The sequence below is a fragment of the Calidris pugnax genome, unplaced genomic scaffold, assembly GCF_001431845.1.
Source record: "Calidris pugnax isolate Ruff unplaced genomic scaffold, ASM143184v1 scaffold24, whole genome shotgun sequence".
In the NCBI taxonomy this organism is placed as follows: Eukaryota; Metazoa; Chordata; class Aves; order Charadriiformes; family Scolopacidae; genus Calidris; species Calidris pugnax.
This window is the reverse complement of record NW_015090922.1, coordinates 8,734,813-8,754,801: the sequence shown is the minus strand read 5'-3', so window position 1 is coordinate 8,754,801 and position 19,989 is coordinate 8,734,813. Positions and strand designations below refer to the sequence as shown.

General features: G+C 48.4%; 1 protein-coding gene across 1 annotated transcript in view; it reads right to left on the bottom strand.

Annotated features, from left to right (window-relative positions):
- PKDCC (protein kinase domain containing, cytoplasmic) overlaps nucleotides 1-19,984 on the bottom strand; it is a gene marked incomplete at its 5' end in the record, with an annotated part of 39,278 nt that extends 19,294 nt beyond the window's left edge. Inside the window, 4 exons of the mRNA XM_014950472.1 lie at nucleotides 375-646; nucleotides 3,406-3,528; nucleotides 19,395-19,938; nucleotides 19,980-19,984. Of these exons, the coding sequence (XP_014805958.1) occupies nucleotides 375-646; nucleotides 3,406-3,528; nucleotides 19,395-19,938; nucleotides 19,980-19,984 (944 nt within the window). The remainder of the gene's footprint in view (nucleotides 1-374; nucleotides 647-3,405; nucleotides 3,529-19,394; nucleotides 19,939-19,979) is intronic.
- Nucleotides 19,985-19,989: the final 5 nt, after the last annotated feature.

Here is a 19,989-nt window from a genome sequence, read left to right as displayed (position 1 = left end):
TTACGCCCCAGCTGGTCAGTGACTGAGGGGGCTCTTTGTGGCCCCTGAATCATCTCAGCATAGAGCTAATGGGTCCCCACCTCCACAGGCACATTTGTTACACTCCTATGAAAAATCTCTACTTGGGTGAAGAATTCAGTGGAATGAAACCAACATAAAATTAGACTGTAAGTGGTGATTCACACTCGAAGCATGCAGAACATCTCCAAAGTTATAAATGCTATGTATTTTCACAAACAAAACATTTATTCATGGCCTCCCTTACTCTTGGGTAACAGTTCTGAGACAATAAGTACTCATGGATGTGAACTCCAGAGGATGCTGGAGACTTCTTGCGTGCTCCTGATTCTTCTTCACCTTACCCAATCACATACCTGTAGGCGTTGTAGAGATTCCTCTTCTCATTCATACTCTGACACCGTCCCTCAACAGAACAGGGCAAGGTGAAGTTCCTTGCGGGGAACTCCATGAAGCAGTCACTGTTACTGGTGCAAGAGCTCTCCTCGATGCTGGCATCATCCAGATCCGTCACCTTCAGCTCCCCATCCACGATCACAAACTGCCGAGGGCGAAAATCCAGTAATGTCACGGAGCCCAGAGGAGAGTGAGCCAAATAATGCAGAAGTCGAACTAAGCTGAGACATATCTGGAATGCAAAAACATGGGTACCTTGCATTATCTTCTCAGTACAAAGTACATAAAGGAAACCACTTTAGCTGAAGATATGTTCATAAATATATGACTTAATTGTTATAACTTATCCTCAGAACTGAATCCTGCAACTAAGGTATTTTTCATAGGATTAACATAGTTGATTGCAAAACCCTTAGAGACTTGAAACAAAAATAAGCTGCTTTACCAGCGCTTTCCCACACTATTCTTGAAGCACAGCTCATTGTTGCTATTCTTACTTTCAATAGAAATAAAAGCATTAACTTTTAATAACACATTACGCACAGGCCTTGACCATGCAGCCTAATGCTGTTCTTTTACAAACTCCAGGTCTGAGAGTTTTGGCCTGACCGCCCTGCACCCACGCCTGGAGGTCCAACTGCAGATAGCGTCTGTGTTGCCTCCATACTGATCCTGCCTTTTGACTGCTCTTATATTATCTTTTTTTCCCACTGTTTCTGCTTATGTTTGCTTTTTTTCCAGGGGAGAAGGAAGCAAATTACCAGAAAGAGGAGCTTCACAGCTCCTCCGAGACCTTGTGCCTCAGGGTAAGCTTATATGTCCATCTACCTTGGTGGGTCTACCTTGATGGACCTCATGTGCCACTTGGAGGGTGGGGAGGGAGCTCTGCACTGATGCTGCACTTTTCCATTGCAGGTTACAAATTTGAGTAACTGTTATTAGACAGCAAACTCAATGAATGTTGAACTCAGCCTCCTTACCAAAGTACTGTTCTCAATTCTTGCATTCCTTTGCAGTCTATGTAACATATTAATGTAAATGTAGCATTAATATGAACACAGTTAAATACTGGAATTTTTATTCTATGTATTAAATTAATAACAGGTCTTATTCAGTCTAGCAAGCTTTTTATTGTTCACATATAATCTTTGGTTTCGGTTCAAATACACTGTTAAGGCCACGTGCATTGAAGTAGTCAAATCCAAATTCAGTCCCAGGGCATAAATGGTATACCCGGGGGAGCACCTAAATGCATCCCTCATAAGAAAGCTGAGCGTGTCTGAAGTTATCTCTCACAGACCCTTTGCCTGTGGGACATTAGGACTACTGTACACTTCCATAATCATTCCCCTGCTTGACCAGACTGGAACATTTTTATCCTGCTTACAGGATACCACAGTTCACACACAGATGTCTGTAGGCGTGGATGAACACAGGCCTGGTTATGAACACAGGACTCATGTACGTGCCCTCCTGCAATACACTGCATGTAAAAAGCACATCCAGCCCAAACCAACCTATAACACTTGTATCTTCAATTGCCAGCGAACCCAGAATTTAGCTTGAATAAAAAAAAAACAGGCTGTCATCTGGAATTACTGCCTTTTCTCAAACTCCAAAAAGCCCCTGCTCCTGCACTGGGAATCCCTGTGACCTACCCCGATGGGATGCTGCCAGGTGCCCCCCTACCACAGGCTTTCAGCAAACACGGGAAGGCTTCGCTCGGTATCATGCCATTCTACTGAGCACAGAGGTGTGGGTCGGGAGAGCAAGCTTACTGCCCAGTCCCTCAACACACAAGAATTATTATTTGTAGGAGTAAGGTCAAATATTTATGCAGCCATTTTCAGGACAAACAAGCCTCACCTATCAAGAAGATATTATTTTATTTCCTCCTTCTTCTCTACATTAGATGCGTCCTAGAGAAGCTAACGGGCATGTCATTATCTAAGACATCATTACAGCGGGCACAGGAATGTTTCAGGAATGAAAGAGTTCCACCTCTGTGAATCAGCTCAGCACCTTCATCTAATTCTCCTTCATCTCCCTTTGCAATTGCTCACGCAGAAATATCCATGCTGGAAAGAAACTTCCACCTTTATTACCCATAACTGAATGTATCTCTTGGTGATTTACTTTGTAGGCAGTTGCTGTAAAACCCCTTTCTGTGCATTCCCTGGAGGAGATGAGCTGAAGACAGGTCCTGTATTTGAGAAGCAGGGACAAGGGAAAGAATTCACCCATACAGACATGGGCAGCACCTTGCTGGTTCATCTCCGAGGTCAGCTGGGTGCACTTTTAATTTTCGGGTACAGATAGAGCCCTGCAATCCACAGCCATGTAGATGAAGGCTGCTGCTGCCTCGCAACCTCTCGGGGAGTGAGTTAACCTCAGCCAACGACACGTCCCAATGTACACTGAGCGAGACAGCGCTGTCTTGATCAAAGCATTGCTGCAGTCTGGCTTCATTTCGGACAAATTAAGTGTGACCTTCGTGCTTCTGGTAGATTGCCAACGCGGTGGACAACCCGGGTTTGAGGTTTGTGTACATTTATTTCACTCTTCCCCCCAGTAAAAGACGAACCGAGCAGGAAGCAGTAGAAAACAATTCTAAAACCAACCTACGATAAGGATCAGCAGAGAAATGTAACATCCTTCTATTGTTTAAATCCCAGTTGCAGAGCACAATGCTCAACGCCAAAAATCCTGGGCCTCGAGCTTTAACAAGTAAGAAATGTTTGAAGATACCATGTAAAAAGCACATAACTGGCCACAACTTAGATAACATCGACGGCCAAAATAGCACAATATCTTAAACACTGCAGAAAGGGAGTGCTAAATGTTGTTTCTAAACCAAGATGTAATCACACACAAAGCAAATGTTTCATAAATGTGAATTGCACTACGTAGTACATAACCCCTGCCTTGTGCTAAATGTTATTTTGTATTCATCACTCTCTTAAAAGTCCATTTAAAACAGTTGTTACTCACTCGAAATCTGTCTTCCCAGGAAGTCTGTAAAAGCTGAATCATCTCCAAAGGCGAGCCTAGTTCAGTAATGGTCGTCAGTGTGTCTGGGATGTCATTGCTATCTTGGTAGCAATAGCCATAGAGCTGAAAAAAAAAAAAAAAAAAAAAAAATCACAACCAGGCAATATCAGTGTAATGTACTTTAGCATGCTTTTATATTTCTCCCTGGGTGTGACAGGCAAAGTAAGCATTTCTTACAAGGCCCTGAGCTCGCCACACTATATCGCCTTGAAGTCAACTCCAAATAGCTTTTTCTGTACTCTCATTTGAGGAACACTGCCTTGAAACTGCCCAATTAGCCAGCAGAGTCTTCTGAGGGCACCATACAGCACAAGGCCAGTGAAGTGCCTCCTGTGTACCCTTCTGCACAGGATCTTATCTCAATGAATGTTTAGGAGAAAAAAAAAAAAAAGAAATATCCAGAAACAGAATTCTGAGGAAAAATAGTTTAGGCTGTGCAATACCTGACTAAGTAAGACTGACTTTCTCCTTAAAAGACATCACAAGATAGCTTTTAATGACATTTCCCATAGGACTACTGTTTGTGCATCGAGTGGCAATGTGTGTTTCAATGACACGGTAGCTTGAAAAGCAATTGAAATGCCAAAACTTATCTTTTCCCAGCCAGACATTGCCTCTTGCTATACTCGATGGACTTTTGTGTGCAGTATTGTTAAAGAAGGACAACTACTCCAAAACATTATCTGCCAGTAGCTTCTTCAATTTAAAAGCATTTAAATGGCAATTTCGGCTACGCTCCAGCTCCTTCTTGTATTTGCTTTCCAAGGACATTTGAATGATTAATTTTCACTTGCACAAATAATTGCACAAGAAGAATATTTAAAGACTGTGAAGAGATGTCTTGCTTTATATGGAGTGGGACAATGTCTGTCAGGGCTGGGCGACAGGCTTTTACAAACTCCCTGCCAAGCCCTGGCAGAGAGGCAGTTAAATAAGCCTGATAAGGATCTGATTGCATCTTTCCAGCCAGAACAGCATGCACATGAAATAAAATTAAATGTAATCTTTGCCCCCAGTCAAATAAACCATACAGTAAAAGGATCTGTGTGAAAATGCAGCATTAAAAAAAAACCGCCCTGCTGCTATTCCTCTACTGCCTTGCCCTGAGTAATTTGACTTTTTAAGAAAGCTCAGGGAAGATGGTGAGCGTGTCCTCAGAGCTCAGGGGACGTGGATACGGCCCTGCAGAAGAAGCCAGGCTCATGCAGCCTAATGCAGCAGGAAAACAGAGAACCAGAGCAGCGAGTGCCATGGCTGGAGGGAGCGGTGCGAGGCTGAAGACAACCGCTGAGAGCAGATTCGAGTATCAAGCATGTTCTTATGGCTTGGGACCCTCCCAGAACAGAAAAGCAAAGACCAGGCTAAAAGTCAGCAAATACGGGGTTTGTTACGAACTGTTCTGCTAGCTCTGACTGTAGCTGTCTACATTTAAACAGAAAAAAAAAGGGTGCCAAAAAATGTAAAAGAAGTAAACAATTTTTCTTTTTGGTGTAAAAACAGCGCTGTATTTCAAAACAGCTGCTTAAACACGGACATTAACCTAAACATGAAAAAGAGCTAGGAGATTTTATTTTAAAACATGCCGAAAAGATTTTGGCATCAATGCACAACAGAGAATTTGTGCTAAATGCCGACACGAACATTTGAAACAGGAAAAGGGACCTTTCTCTTTACTGCCACAACCATGATGAAGATTTCAACAGCAATCGTTTCTCACTCTAGAGCCAGTCACACACACTTGGGTTTGTTCCATATCCTCTGCGACACCATTTTTGTGCAGCTTTTTGACAGGAGTTAAATCTTTGTGTGCTGCAAACTGTCTTAGAGTAACACATCAGCACAATTCTGTTTAAGCCTCCTGAACTGACAAAAAATGAAATTAAATTAAAATATTTAACCCAAGAGGCAAGATGGATTCTGCAGTTCTCACTAGGTATTTCACGTCTCTCTCGGGTAGGGGCAGACTAAGAAGGTGGGATGACGCTCATTAGGTTTGGAAACCTTCCCGTCCAAGTGTCAAAATCTAACATCTGTTTCTGCATCATCTGAGCTGCATCTCAGCTCTTGTCTTTAGCACAGTAACACTATCCACTGGGGGAAAAGCCATAAGGGAAATTAGCAAGCAATCCAGACTGGGAAATGGCAGTATCACAATAACTGTTGGGTCACGGTAACACTGAATACAAAAAAAAGATATGTCTTCATTAGACATTCTCAACACTCGTGAAAACCGTTCCAGGAATAGAAATTCAGACGACAAACAACAATTATATATTCATTTGATTATAAAAACATAACACACACTTATCTGTGCACACAAAATACTGAGAAATTAGTCCTCTTATCTATTGATGTGCATATGAACACATAAGTAGAAATTAATTACAGTATCTATTTCTGTCTATTTTATCTCAACCCATGAATGCCAATAGTAATAATAATGATTTAGTTTTGCTCTCAGAGAGCTGAAACTTCGTTCGTAAGTAATTCTTTCATTTTAGTACTCAACGTGTACCTTGGCAAAAGTTCTTCACTGCCTGGGTATCTGACTATTCAGTGTATATTTTACTATATTAACACACATTTAATCACTTCAGTCATTGCGGAAGCTTAAATGACCTGATCCAGTTTTGGTGTCATACAAAATTGTTCTTTATTCTCACAAGAAAATTTTCTGGTACGAGTACTGCTGAACTTAATCAATCCTACAAGCTGAAAAACACAGTACTGAGCAAGTTAGTGTAGGTCTCACTCAAAAAAAATATAATCTAACTTGAGCTCTTTATTGCTTTTATTTAAGTGAAACTTCTCCAGATGCAGGATTATTACATAATTATATAGAGTTATAAAAGCACAGAAGTCTGAGATATAAAGGATTTATTGGGCCACATTTATACTTTTCTAAATGAACTCCTGAAACTAAAATGCAAAAACGCACATGTAATTACATGGCCATATTTGTATGTGCAATTACCATGATTACAAACTGGGCAAGTCCCAACAGCCAGTTAAGCATCTAAAATGGTTACATTCATCCTCTCCTGATGAACCACCACCCAGCATACAGATGTTACAAAATACACAGCATATACAGAGGCAAAATATTCCAAGACCGTAATTCTTAGGCTTTTTGCTTAAGAAGCCAACTTATTAAGACATAGAAACAAGTAGAGAGGTATTGCCCAAAATATTTTTTTTTCCCCCTTTCCTTTTCGTTTTTGTCCAATCCATTTTAAGGTCTGAAATGAGACAAAATGGTTTGTATTCCCAGACAGTGAAGTAAGGAACAGATAGCTGAATGCACACAATAAAAAGAAAAATAACCACACGGGGAAACTGAATATAACTGGAAGCAAAAGATGAGCCAAAATATCTCCTCTATCTGCAATTCTATTAGGTTGGACATCATTCTCAGCGTTGCAAAGCTGCACTTTAGATATATTCATGAGTGATGGTTTTCATACGCCTTTTCAGCATGGTTCCAATTAAATGAATGGAAAGAAATACAATCCCACATCTTTTTGCTATCTCAAGTCACTGCATTTAAACGCCACCCCAATATTGTGTAGAATCTAATAGCAAACAGTCACAATATTGGGATGCCTTTCTCTCTGTTTAGAGAAACGTATGCCAGAGACAAAATGTTGACCTGTTCTCACATCGTGTGCCGTAATTCACTCTGAGTTTACCGAGTCCTTCCCTCCCTGTTTGGATTTTCTCAGTCATCAAGGCTTGGTCCTGCATTAGCCCTTGTGCACCCAAAACTCCCACTGACTTGGGTAGATTTTTGGCACACTGGGCATCCAGGGCCAGCCCCAAGGAACATCATTCTGCTTTCTAGGAGCCCATGTCCCTATGGCCGGTCGGTCCACTTCCCTTTACAATTCCCTTTTACTACAAATGATGGGGACGGAGGTGCCCCTTTCAGAGGCGGTGGGGAAGGCAAAAGCAGAGGTCAGCCCCTACACAAAAGCCGACAAGCTTACTGAATAAAAACACAAAATAAAGGAGCTTATTAAGCTGTCATCAGCAGGGTAAGTCTGTGCAAACAGCGGGCCCTCCTGCATTGGCGTAGGCACCCTAACTGGATTTTCAGAAAAATAAATGTCAAGCCAGAACCTCTGCCGAAGGGCTGCATTTCATTTATAGAGTCAGGAAGGGTAGGACCAGCCACCTTCTCCGACCGGGGTTGTGGCCACCTTCCCTGTGGTGTCCAGGGCTCTGCCAGGCCGCGGGAGAACCGCTGCCCCGGCTGCTGCAGGACAGAACTCACACACACACATCATCCCACTTCCCCAAAAGTTACAACACATTGCAAATCCCTTTCCTTGCCATGCTAATTTTTAGCCCTCAATGTTAAGAGTCTTTAGATTTCCTCTACAACCACAAAAGCTGGCAATTTCGCCCTTTTTTCTTCAATGAACATGAGACTTCCCAGGAACAAGAACTTCAAGAACACTATTACCAGACTGTTATAAGTGACAGGCTCAACTGCATCACACCAGAATTTCTAGAAACCTAATGCTCTTCTCTTTTAATTTGGACTTGCCCAAACTTACTACACTAAGGCCCAACTGCTCAACACAATAGAAAAAAAAATAGATCTCATTTTTATGAAAAGCAACAGTAGTCAACACTTGCCACAGCCTTTAATTTCAAAAATACATGGACACAGGGTTACTTAATCAAAACTGGTTGTGTCGAGACTGTATTTTGTAGTGACTTGGTGCCCAGGGGAAATAAAAAACTCCCACTGACATTGGTAGCCATCTGATGAGCCATTTGTTTGAGCTGCTACATGTCAAAACCGCAGCAGCACAATTTAGAAGCTCTTGCTACTTTATTGTTATCGAAATGAATGTAATATTTTTTATGCAACCAATCCTTGGATTTACCTTTCATCCCTGGAGCACTGGGACAATCCCTGCGAGAGCAGGAACATTCAGTGCTGCCCGATACAGCTGTGATTTACCGATACGTGATGTGAGACGTATATGTCACTCTAAGATCTAGTCATCCCTTGGGCTATAAATACTTCCCTTCATAGCTGATGGTATATACATATATAAATATACACGCAAACACACATACTTGTATATATATAGCATACATATGCGTATGTTTCTATACACAATACATTAAAAACATATTAAAATACAGATACAAATATTGTGTGTATATATATAAATACATTATTTCTTTTTTTTTTTATATTGCCACACCTACCCAGCCCAAAAGCATCTGCAAACCTGTAACACGCACCTCACTGGAAAAAGGATGGGTTCCCTGAAAGGCCTAAACTAAATAAAGGTTGATTCAACATCAGCCCTCCTGCTACAGGATATAGAGAGATGACGCATGAGAAGCGAATTGATTCTCCTCATTGAAATCCAGCAAACAAGCCCTGCCAAGTGCTGAGCTTCATTGGGAAAAGACACTCATACAGGGCATCCCCAAAACCACTCAGAACTTTTCAAGAACGGGACAAAAACTGCACGTTGAAAGCTATCCTCTGCTGCTGGATACTGGGACCAACAGCAAGCAGCGAGTAATCCAAATATTAAGCTCTAAATTCACAGCTCTGCCTAGGCTTTTATTTATAAATGCATTATTATGATTAGCACTAAACTCCAGAAGAGCTAGAAGGTACAAGAATCTCATATCTGGCACTGTTACTAAACATGGAAGGTCATTAATAGCAAAATTGGCACGTATTATTTAGAAATGCACACATATGTATATCTAACCATATCTGTCGGTATATCCACAGAGGTTCACAGATACCTTCATATATTTTATATGTGTGTGTATGTGTATACATATATACTTGCTGTTCTGACACATATCACGTTGGCTATAATCTTATGGTTTAGTAACGTTATCTCCTCCCTTTTACTCTCCCTGCTTTCCTTATACTCTGAAGTGGAAAATTCTTCTACTAAAAACATTTACAGCACTTTGAATTTGCATTGCACTGCACAAGCTCAAGGCCCAACCCTGCAAATATTTAGTCACACAAGTAGCCTACTCTTGTAAAGCCTCCCAGTGAAGACAAATAGATCACTCATACAACCGGGATTTCAATGGAAACGGGCTGATATCAGTGCAGGCACAGTTCATTATCTTGTAAATAGCCAGACCAGAAGCTCCCCTGACCTCCAGCCACAGGACTGCATTCAGTTCCACCACACCGCCAGATTAACCCTTCTCGTGATGTGATTTTGCACTACAGAACTATCAAATAACCTCTGTGCACCGCATGTTTGGAAAAGTTTGACTTGCATTCATTAGACCCGACTGTATAATTCTTCTTTCTTAGGTATCTGAGCCTTAGCACTGTGTACTTTATCATGGAGAGCTTTAAAATAAGCTTGGAGTCTATCTGCAGCCACATAGTCCAAGAAAAAAGTCACTCTTTCTAAACTATGTTGTTCCAAATTTGTCCTAAAACAATATAAAACATCCATGTTTAGTGTCTACTACCTAAACTGAGTGGTTCAGCTGAGTGTGACAAAAAATAACAACTCTTTTAAAATTAGTCTAGAGTCAATATTAGTATTAGCATAGTGCCTGTGAGAACTCGTTCTTGTCAGGTTTTTCAGGGCCGTCGCAGAAATGAAAAATTGCAATGGGAGTCAGATGCCACAAGGCACCTATCTGCACCATCAGATGACTGTGTTGGCACAAAAATCCATGAAAAAGACCTTTTAAAAAACCCCAGCTTGTGTATCTGACACAGACACTCATAAACCAGGGCTGCAACGCTTCTAAGTGTGGGCCAGCTCACACCTGAGCCCACCAATGCTCTCTGTGTCTGTGCAGTGAGCAGGGGGGCCAGAGCTCTGCCAGCCCTGGTGTGCCCTTCCAGGGGTCATCTGCCTCCTTGGCTTGGCACCACAGCCTCACCAGCCCTTCCCAAAATACGGCTGCAACAAGACAGAGCGTGTACGCAAGGGCCACAACCATACATTGCAAGGACAGGATACGATAGGCTAGGATGGGATCATTTCAGTTGGAAGGGACCTACAAGAATCATCTAGTCCAACTGCCTGACCACTTTAGGGCTGACCAAAAGTTCAAGCATGTTATTAAGGGCATTGCCCAAACACCTCTTAAACACTGACAGGCTTGGGTCATCGACCACCTCTCTAGGAAGCCTGTTCCAGTGTTTGATCCCCCTCGTGCTAAAGAAATGCTTCCTAACGTCCAGTCTAAACCTCCCTGGTGCAGCTCTGAACCGTTCCCACGTGTCCTATCACTGGCTACCAGGGAGAAGAGGAGTCCCTAACTACTCCACATTTGGATGGGGGGGACAAGGCAGGGAGTGAAAAGAGAAACTCTACAAAACTCCCGCTTTCTGTTGCAATTCTGCCCTGGTCATAACTAATTTCCAGGCCAGGATATTCACAGGGTGGAGTGGCCTTGCTCACTCATTGTTGCTCCTGTGGAACAAGGCAAGCAGCAAGGGAGAACTTGATGGTACCCACAGCATCCCGTGGTGACCAGCGATCTCCGCGAGCTGCTGTGCAGAAGGAGCAATTGCTGGGCTCCCCTGAAGGAAATTGGATGAGGTTGCAAGTCATCAGCTCCCATAAAGGAGGCAGAAATTCAAACCAGAGTCTTCTGGAATGATTTACATGGCACATAAAACTGAGAAGCAATCACAGAAATCATTCAACAAATGATTGGGATTAGTTTTATGAATGCTGCTCTCAAAAGGACGGGCGATGTAGCCCTGTTAACTTATGTGTGATGGCACATGCCTTACGGAAAACTGTTCCTGCCAACAGCTTTGCAAGTTGCACACCTTCTGCCATCCCATGCAAATCAATGGGATAAAACGTTATTTGGCGACTTCAGCATCAAGATGTATAGCTTGCCTTCCAGTGACACGAACGGTTAGAGTTGGTTTGCAATTGTATCAGCTCTGTGCTTCCAGCAGCTCTGGAGTTCTTGTTAACAGATCCTTTCTTCACTCTTAAAAGTGCAGGATAACATCTGGGCCTTTTGGGAAGCAGTCTCGCAATAAAGAAGCACTTTGTGTAATTCTTCTTTCCTCGCCAAACCGCATCTGTCTGCTCTCTCTGCCCTTCACCACTCCACCCCAAGCTCCTTGGGGCTGTGGGGACATCTGTTAGCAGCAGCGAGCTGTCTCCACCGAGCCATCAGTAGGTGGCACTGCCTGCTTTTTTCTCTCCACCCACATAAATGTCCAGTGCTGACCCCCTGTATCGGCCACCACCAACAATTTTGAAGGATGCCCAAGTGACTTAGATTCCTCGTCTCCTGCAAGGTGCACCTACAGCATTGTCAAGCAGTGTCCAGGACAAAGATGCAGCTCCATCTCTGCTCGCTAAGCAGCTGCGATGGCAGCTTTACAAGAAGAAGGTGGCCACCAGTGAGTGGTGCAAACCTCTCCTGCTGCCTCTTCAGGATTTGGCAGGCTCATCTGCCTGGACCTGAAGTTCCTCTGATCCTAATGCCAGTTAAACAGATGGTGTCAGCCTGGTCTTGCACCATGTGTGGTGGCCTCCTTCATCTTTAGCCAACCTGTCCCAAGAGCAGCTCAACTGAGCTACTTCAGAAAAGCATTAGAAAATATTCCCTGTCTAAAAGGTCCCTCCTACTTGCAGCAATCCCCTACTGATGACTCTATGTGGAACACATGGTCAGACCCCACCCAGCCCCAGCCCAAAAGGTTAATTCTCATCAGGTGCTTCGTTTTGAAAGGCTTGCTTCCAAGAGCTGTAAACCTCTGCTGGGGTTCTCCAAAATTCAGAATGACAAACTCTCCATGTAGTCACCCGCCAGCTGGTATGGGCAATCACAGCACTCTTCTCAGACCAGCCATTCCCAAAGTTGTCATGGTCACACTCCAGCCAACTGCAGATCAAGGCTTGTTACTGGGAATCCGGCACCATTGCCACCACAAAGGGGATTCAATGCCCACCCGCTGGCAACAGGGAAGAGATCCCTGAGTAGCTGTTTCCACCATGGCTTGATCTCCCCTTCCCCTCCTCCATCCCCCACTTTCTGTGAAAACAACAGTGGATTCATGCAAGAAGGATGGGGAAGGACCAGACCTTCAAGAGACATACACTCCCTACAAAAATGTGTTTGCACTGGAAATTAATTGTATATTGACTGTCTTCGGACTTGGAAAGACTGTCTACTTCCACTTGGAATCAGCAAACTGTATACAAAGCTTTACTGTTTTAATTCTCACATTGGAATTAAAACTGCCCTATCCTGCTGGCTATGCATATGTATAGGAAAAGCATCAGGGTAAAATGTCTGTTAATTATCACATATAAAGAAAAGAATAATCTCATTTAAAAATCGGTATTTAAAAATATCATGACCGGCTAGCACATGTTAAGTCGACTGAACTTGTCAACAGCAAGTGACATAGTATTTTCAGTACTATTTTAGTCAATGAATTTTCTAAGTGGTAAATATTCTCTCTGTAATTGTGACCATTTAAAACAAGTCAATAAAATACAGCAGTGCTAACTGAACCGATTCCCATAGAAACTGCTTTGACATCATACCTCGGATGGTGACTTTTCTTAGCATTGATGCCATCCCAATATTTCACTTGCATGTTTTAACTCTACACTAAAGCTAAATAAGCCAAGTGAAACGGCCTTGTCTGGGCAGTCAGCAAACCAGTGGCTCTGTTAGCAGCTGGTGTCTTCCACCGGCTTCAGACAAAGCCAACCCTTTTCCTTGAGCTTTTGTGTCTGTTTTTAAGAAAGCGGTAGCTCGTTCTTAAATGAATCATTGTGAACTCACACTAGAAGTGCTGATAAATAGCTGTCACAGAAATAAGCTTGCAATTTTCCAAAGGTCTGCACTCTCAAACCTTCCCTCCCCTCTCTTCAGCTTCAGCAATGCAAAGGAAGAAAGAATGCCTCCAAAGAGCCGCTTATGCCCATGAATGGCAACACCCTTAATTCTGATACTCCAGGGCTATAATTACATTATTACAGTAAATCAAACATCGCCTTTGTGTCTTTACAATCGCGCTCATTGTTTGAAATTAACTGCAAATGGTTTGATTTTCTTTTCTTCCTCAAAGACGGGCAGGGAGGAATTAAAGCCCACTAAATCATCTTCCCCACTAAAACGCAGGGAAAGCCGGGGATTCAGGCAGCACCATTTGAACCGGGCAAAGAAAAGAAACCGCAGCGCGGAGGGAAAGGAAGAGATCAGGCCCCGCGTCTGACACGCAGCGACTGCAGAGCAATTAGCGGGCCGCTAAATCCGCCGCTACAATAAATCAGTGACCCAGTTCCCCCTCTTCCCCGGCGCCCTTCATTATAAAAATCAACTTTAATGAACTACCCCTCTCTTCCCCACTCCAAAGCAAATACTTTTCCCCTGCCGCCTGCACCTGCCCTTCCCAGCGCCTGCCCCCCCGGGCAACCTCGGGCAGCCCGGGGCGAGCAGAGGGGGGCACGGGGGGCGATGGCACGCCGACGGGCACACCGGGGATGGGCAGAGCACGGCAATGAAAATAGGAAGCCCTCGCCTCAGCGATGGCTAACGCCAAACCGCTCTCCCTCTCGTTTTCCCCGTTCCTTTTGATAGACTTGCTTCGCCACATCTGCCGGAGCTGACACATCTGGGCTCGTTCCCCAGGCGGAGGGCACGGTGGATGTGTCAGCATGTTGTCTGAAGGCAGTGGTACTTTCTGGAAAGAGCTCTTTTCCCCCTCTATCGTATATTGTACAATAATCAAGTCTTTTAAAAGGATGGCTAACAAAAAAAAAAAAAAAAAAAAGGAGAGGAAAAAAAAAAAAAGCTGATTTTGACAAGAGACAGGCCAGAATGGGAACTGCTGAGACAGTAAAGAACAAGCCTGTTATCTTACAAACTACACTTCAGGCTGTCAGCTGCCAGAGATTTACAGGAAAAACCCCTTTCCTAGAACTGAACCTACACGCAACTTTTATTTCCAGCAAAAGAAAAGCTCAGGAACGCATTCACCCCGAATAGCCCCTGACCGAGGCCGGGGCAGCCCCGGGGCGGCCGGGCGTGGGGGAGGACCGAACCGCGCATCCCGGGGAAGAACCGGGCATCCCGGGGGAGGATCGGACCGGGCATCCCGGGGAAGAACCGGCTGCCGCCGCCGCGCCCTCCCCTGCCCACGGCGGCCCAGCACCGTCCGTGGATGGGTCCCCGGGTGCCGGGGCTCCTTCTCCTTCCCCTCTTCTTCCTCCCTTCCCCTGCGGCGTGCGGAGGAAGACCTCCCGCTGTCCTCAAGCGGCCCCGGTGCGTCCCCAGCGCCGGGCGGGCGGCTGCGGGGACCCAGGCGGGTGGCGCTGGCAGGTGGCAACGCAGGCGGGTAAAGCGTCGCCCCAAACCCGCAGGGCTCCCCCTTTCCAGCCTCTAGCCGGGGCCCTCCCCCAGCACGGCAGGGTGGCAGGAGGGTGGCATGTCCTTCCAGCTATTTATAGCAGCCGGCTCGTATTTGGGTATGTCGGGAGCCGCCGGTGGGGAGGGGAAGGAGCAAAGAAGAGGTGAGGAGGAAAGGCAGAAAAACCGCCGGGCTTTGCTGGCCCGGTAGATGTTACGTGGTGCCCGTGGCATCTGCAGGCAGTGTGGGTCCTACTGCTCCCAGGGAAGCTGCAGCGCCTGTCAGAAGCCAGAAGAGAGGGGAGGGGATTTTGAACTGATTGCCTCTCCCTGGGCCGCAAACCCTGGACAGTGATTTCCAAGCCCTGGGCCAGCTGCCGCTGGGGAAAATAATAATAATAATAATAATAATAATAATAATAATAATAATAATAATAATAATAATAATATCTCATTCTGGAAGTGGGTAGATCCTGTCCCCTTTGAGATTTTAACAGAGACATAATCCATAAATTTCACATCGCTCGCTAGTGCCCGTTTTCTGCACTGGTTTCTACAACTCCAGCGTGGCACCACGCCTGGCCCACACGGCTGCCCCGAACCCTGCCTAGATAAAGCTCCTCAGGTCGGTTTTTATAGTCTCCTTTCAAGGTAATGTCTGGTCAAACGTTTATCCCCCGCTGACGCCGGGGTAACCCGGCCCCCTGCGCCCCCCGAATCCAATGCCGTTAAGCGGGACGGCGGGTGCTGGGTGGGCGGGGGGGGCTGCTGGGGGCTAAGGGCAGACAAAGAAGACGCGATGACAACACCGCGACGAAACTGCAAACACGTCTCCGATTTAAGCGTCATCTATTTTAAAATCGGGTGGGTGGCATGTAAATCTGAAGCCCTCATTAACAGGCGGGGTATTTGCCCATGAGACCCTTTTCCCGGCGGGGCGCGCATCCCTCCGGCCCTCCTCGCCAAGGGACACCCCACATCCCCCCTTCGCTTCCCCCTCCAGACCCCATGAAGCGGGGGGGTGAATTCGGGCGGCTCCACCGCGGGGGGAGCGGTGCTGCGGGCACCTTTCGGCCGCCGGGGCAGCCCAGGGCCGGGGGAGCCGCTGCCCACACCGGCAGAAGCACCGGGGGCGGCTGCCGGGGACCCTTCACAGACGCAGATCAGCCCCCTTCCATTTTTTTGAGGAGGACGAGCTAGTCACAAATTAATCTTTCCAGAGCAGAAAACCACACCCGAGTAACACGGGGAAGAAACACGAAATGACTCCCGAAATGACTCCCAACTTCAGAAAGCACACACTCCAAGCTCAACCTGGCCAGCTCGCTTCCACACAGCAAGAAAAACAATCTTTGGGGAGTGGGGGGAGGAATATCCCCTCCGCGTTTACAACTGTAGGGTGTATAATAAAGTTTTTTAAAAGGGGGGGAAAAAAAAAAAAAAAAAAAAAAACGGAAAAAAGGAGAGGAAAAAAAAAAAAAGCTGATTTTGACAAGAGACAGGCCAGAATGGGAACTGCTGAGACAGTAAAGAACAAGCCTGTTATCTTACAAACTACACTTCAGGCTGTCAGCTGCCAGAGATTTACAGGAAAAACCCCTTTCCTAGAACTGAACCTACACGCAACTTTTATTTCCAGCAAAAGAAAAGCTCAGGAACGCATTCACCCCGAATAGCCCCTGACCGAGGCCGGGGCAGCCCCGGGGCGGCCGGGCGTGGGGGAGGACCGAACCGCGCATCCCGGGGAAGAACCGGGCATCCCGGGGGAGGATCGGACCGGGCATCCCGGGGAAGAACCGGCTGCCGCCGCCGCGCCCTCCCCTGCCCACGGCGGCCCAGCACCGTCCGTGGATGGGTCCCCGGGTGCCGGGGCTCCTTCTCCTTCCCCTCTTCTTCCTCCCTTCCCCTGCGGCGTGCGGAGGAAGACCTCCCGCTGTCCTCAAGCGGCCCCGGTGCGTCCCCAGCGCCGGGCGGGCGGCTGCGGGGACCCAGGCGGGTGGCGCTGGCAGGTGGCAACGCAGGCGGGTAAAGCGTCGCCCCAAACCCGCAGGGCTCCCCCTTTCCAGCCTCTAGCCGGGGCCCTCCCCCAGCACGGCAGGGTGGCAGGAGGGTGGCATGTCCTTCCAGCTATTTATAGCAGCCGGCTCGTATTTGGGTATGTCGGGAGCCGCCGGTGGGGAGGGGAAGGAGCAAAGAAGAGGTGAGGAGGAAAGGCAGAAAAACCGCCGGGCTTTGCTGGCCCGGTAGATGTTACGTGGTGCCCGTGGCATCTGCAGGCAGTGTGGGTCCTACTGCTCCCAGGGAAGCTGCAGCGCCTGTCAGAAGCCAGAAGAGAGGGGAGGGGATTTTGAACTGATTGCCTCTCCCTGGGCCGCAAACCCTGGACAGTGATTTCCAAGCCCTGGGCCAGCTGCCGCTGGGGAAAATAATAATAATAATAATAATAATAATAATAATAATAATAATAATAATAATAATAATAATATCTCATTCTGGAAGTGGGTAGATCCTGTCCCCTTTGAGATTTTAACAGAGACATAATCCATAAATTTCACATCGCTCGCTAGTGCCCGTTTTCTGCACTGGTTTCTACAACTCCAGCGTGGCACCACGCCTGGCCCACACGGCTGCCCCGAACCCTGCCTAGATAAAGCTCCTCAGGTCGGTTTTTATAGTCTCCTTTCAAGGTAATGTCTGGTCAAACGTTTATCCCCCGCTGACGCCGGGGTAACCCGGCCCCCTGCGCCCCCCGAATCCAATGCCGTTAAGCGGGACGGCGGGGGCTGGGTGGGCGGGGGGGGCTGCTGGTGGCTAAGGGCAGACAAAGAAGACGCGATGACAACACCGCGACGAAACTGCAAACACGTCTCCGATTTAAGCGTCATCTATTTTAAAATCGGGTGGGTGGCATGTAAATCTGAAGCCCTCATTAACAGGCGGGGTATTTGCCCATGAGACCCTTTTCCCGGCGGGGCGCGCATCCCTCCGGCCCTCCTCGCCAAGGGACACCCCACATCCCCCCTTCGCTTCCCCCTCCAGACCCCATGAAGCGGGGGGGTGAATTCGGGCGGCTCCACCGCGGGGGGAGCGGTGCTGCGGGCACCTTTCGGCCGCCGGGGCAGCCCAGGGCCGGGGGAGCCGCTGCCCACACCGGCAGAAGCACCGGGGGCGGCTGCCGGGGACCCTTCACAGACGCAGATCAGCCCCCTTCCATTTTTTTGAGGAGGACGAGCTAGTCACAAATTAATCTTTCCAGAGCAGAAAACCACACCCGAGTAACACGGGGAAGAAACACGAAATGACTCCCGAAATGACTCCCAACTTCAGAAAGCACACACTCCAAGCTCAACCTGGCCAGCTCGCTTCCACACAGCAAGAAAAACAATCTTTGGGGAGTGGGGGGAGGAATATCCCCTCCGCGTTTACAACTGTAGGGTGTATTTCCTGCTGTCAACTCAATCAGTACCGATGGCTGCACCCAAGCACGGGTTTCCCAATAATAATCCACCACAGCAACAGGGGAGCAAGTAACACCCTTCCCAGGAGCACAGCTCTTTGTAGTTTGCTACATGTCGTTCTCCTTATGTATTATAGCGAGACCTGGCACCGCTGAGGAAATAACATGGAAATAGGAAGGAAGGAAGCAAGGAAGGAAGGTTAATATCTATTTTCTTGTCGTAGATAAATCATGACTGCCCTTTCTTTGAACAGCGTATGAAACTCGAGAGCTTTGATCGTTGGGATCTGAAGTTCTCGTGGGGGAGCTGGTACTCCCGCTGCTGCTGCCGAAACACAAAACTCCTTTACTCGATTCAGTTCAAAAAGCACCTACTGTGAGACCGTCTGGTCCAACGTTCATTTTTTTTTTTTTTTATTCCGCTGCAACGCTCGCGCTATGCGAAACGCACGAGGAATTTCCATACCAGCATTTACATCCAAATGGACCCGTGGAGCTCCACGCTGGTGTGGAACAGTCCCACCAGGCAGCCCTTCTGGCAAGTGCGGACAAGGTGGACACCCGGCCCGTCCCGGCCGGTGACTCCGTGGCCGCAGAGGCTGCCAGGGGTGCCCCCTCTGCCCCCCGACCCTACGTTTCGGGAGTGCTTCTTAACCCCCGAGTCCCCCCTCAGCCCCTCTCCCCCTTCCTTCACGAGGAAGGGCGACCCGAAGGCACCCCGCAAGGCCGGCCGTGGGGGCAGGACGCGGCGGGGGCTGGGGTTAGCCCCACACCGGGCACCTTTCCCCGGCACGGAGGGGCCGAATCCCTTCTCGGCGGGGCCCGAGTACCGCTGACGGTAGGCGGCTGCCGGCGGAAAACGCCCATCGACGGGCCTCCCGCCGCCCGGCCACGGGGAGGAGAGGCTGCGCGGATCTCCGTCCCCGCACCGGCGGCTACCCACCGACCGTGGGGGGGTGGTGGTGGGGTAAACCCCGTGGGCTCCCGCTCCCCGCTCACGCCGGTAGCGCCCACAGGTTGCCCGGAGCGGGAGCCGAGCGACCGGCGGAGAAGCGGCGGAACCCACGCCGCTCGGCGGGGTCTTCCGCGGGCTCCCGCGCAGCACACCCACCTGCAGGACGTTGGCGTGGCGCAGCCGCTGCAGCAGGATCATCTCCTTGACGATCTTGTAGGCGGCCAGGCGGTAGCAGTCCCCCAGGGCGGCGAACTGCTGCACGCAGTGGGCGATGTCGTGCCCGCCGAAATCCACCGCCTTCAGCGCCACGGCCAGCGTGCGGTTGAGCACCGCCTTGTAGACCGCCTTGGTGTACCCCGAGCCCAGGTACTGCACCCCGCTGACATTGCGGATGTCGCCGCAGCCCAGCACCGGCGGCTCCAGCGACAGCTCGGCCGAAGCTCCGGCCCACGGCCCCGCCGCCCCTCGGCCCCGCGGCTGCTCCGCCGAGGTACGGGGCGGCGGCGCCAGGTCCATCAGCCGCCGCTCCCGGGGCCGCAGCGGCCGCCGCCCCGCCGCCGGCCGGTGCTGCCGGTAACGCAGCACCTCCTCGTAGCGTTCGCGGATCTGCCGTGCCAGGGCGGCCCGGCCGCCGCCGCCGCCGCCTCCCTCCTCCTCTGGCGGGCGGAGGGGGGCGCCGGGCGGGGAGGGGGGAGCCCCGTCGCGGGGCGGCGGCGGCGGCGGGTGCTCGGAGCCGGGGACGAAGAGGAGG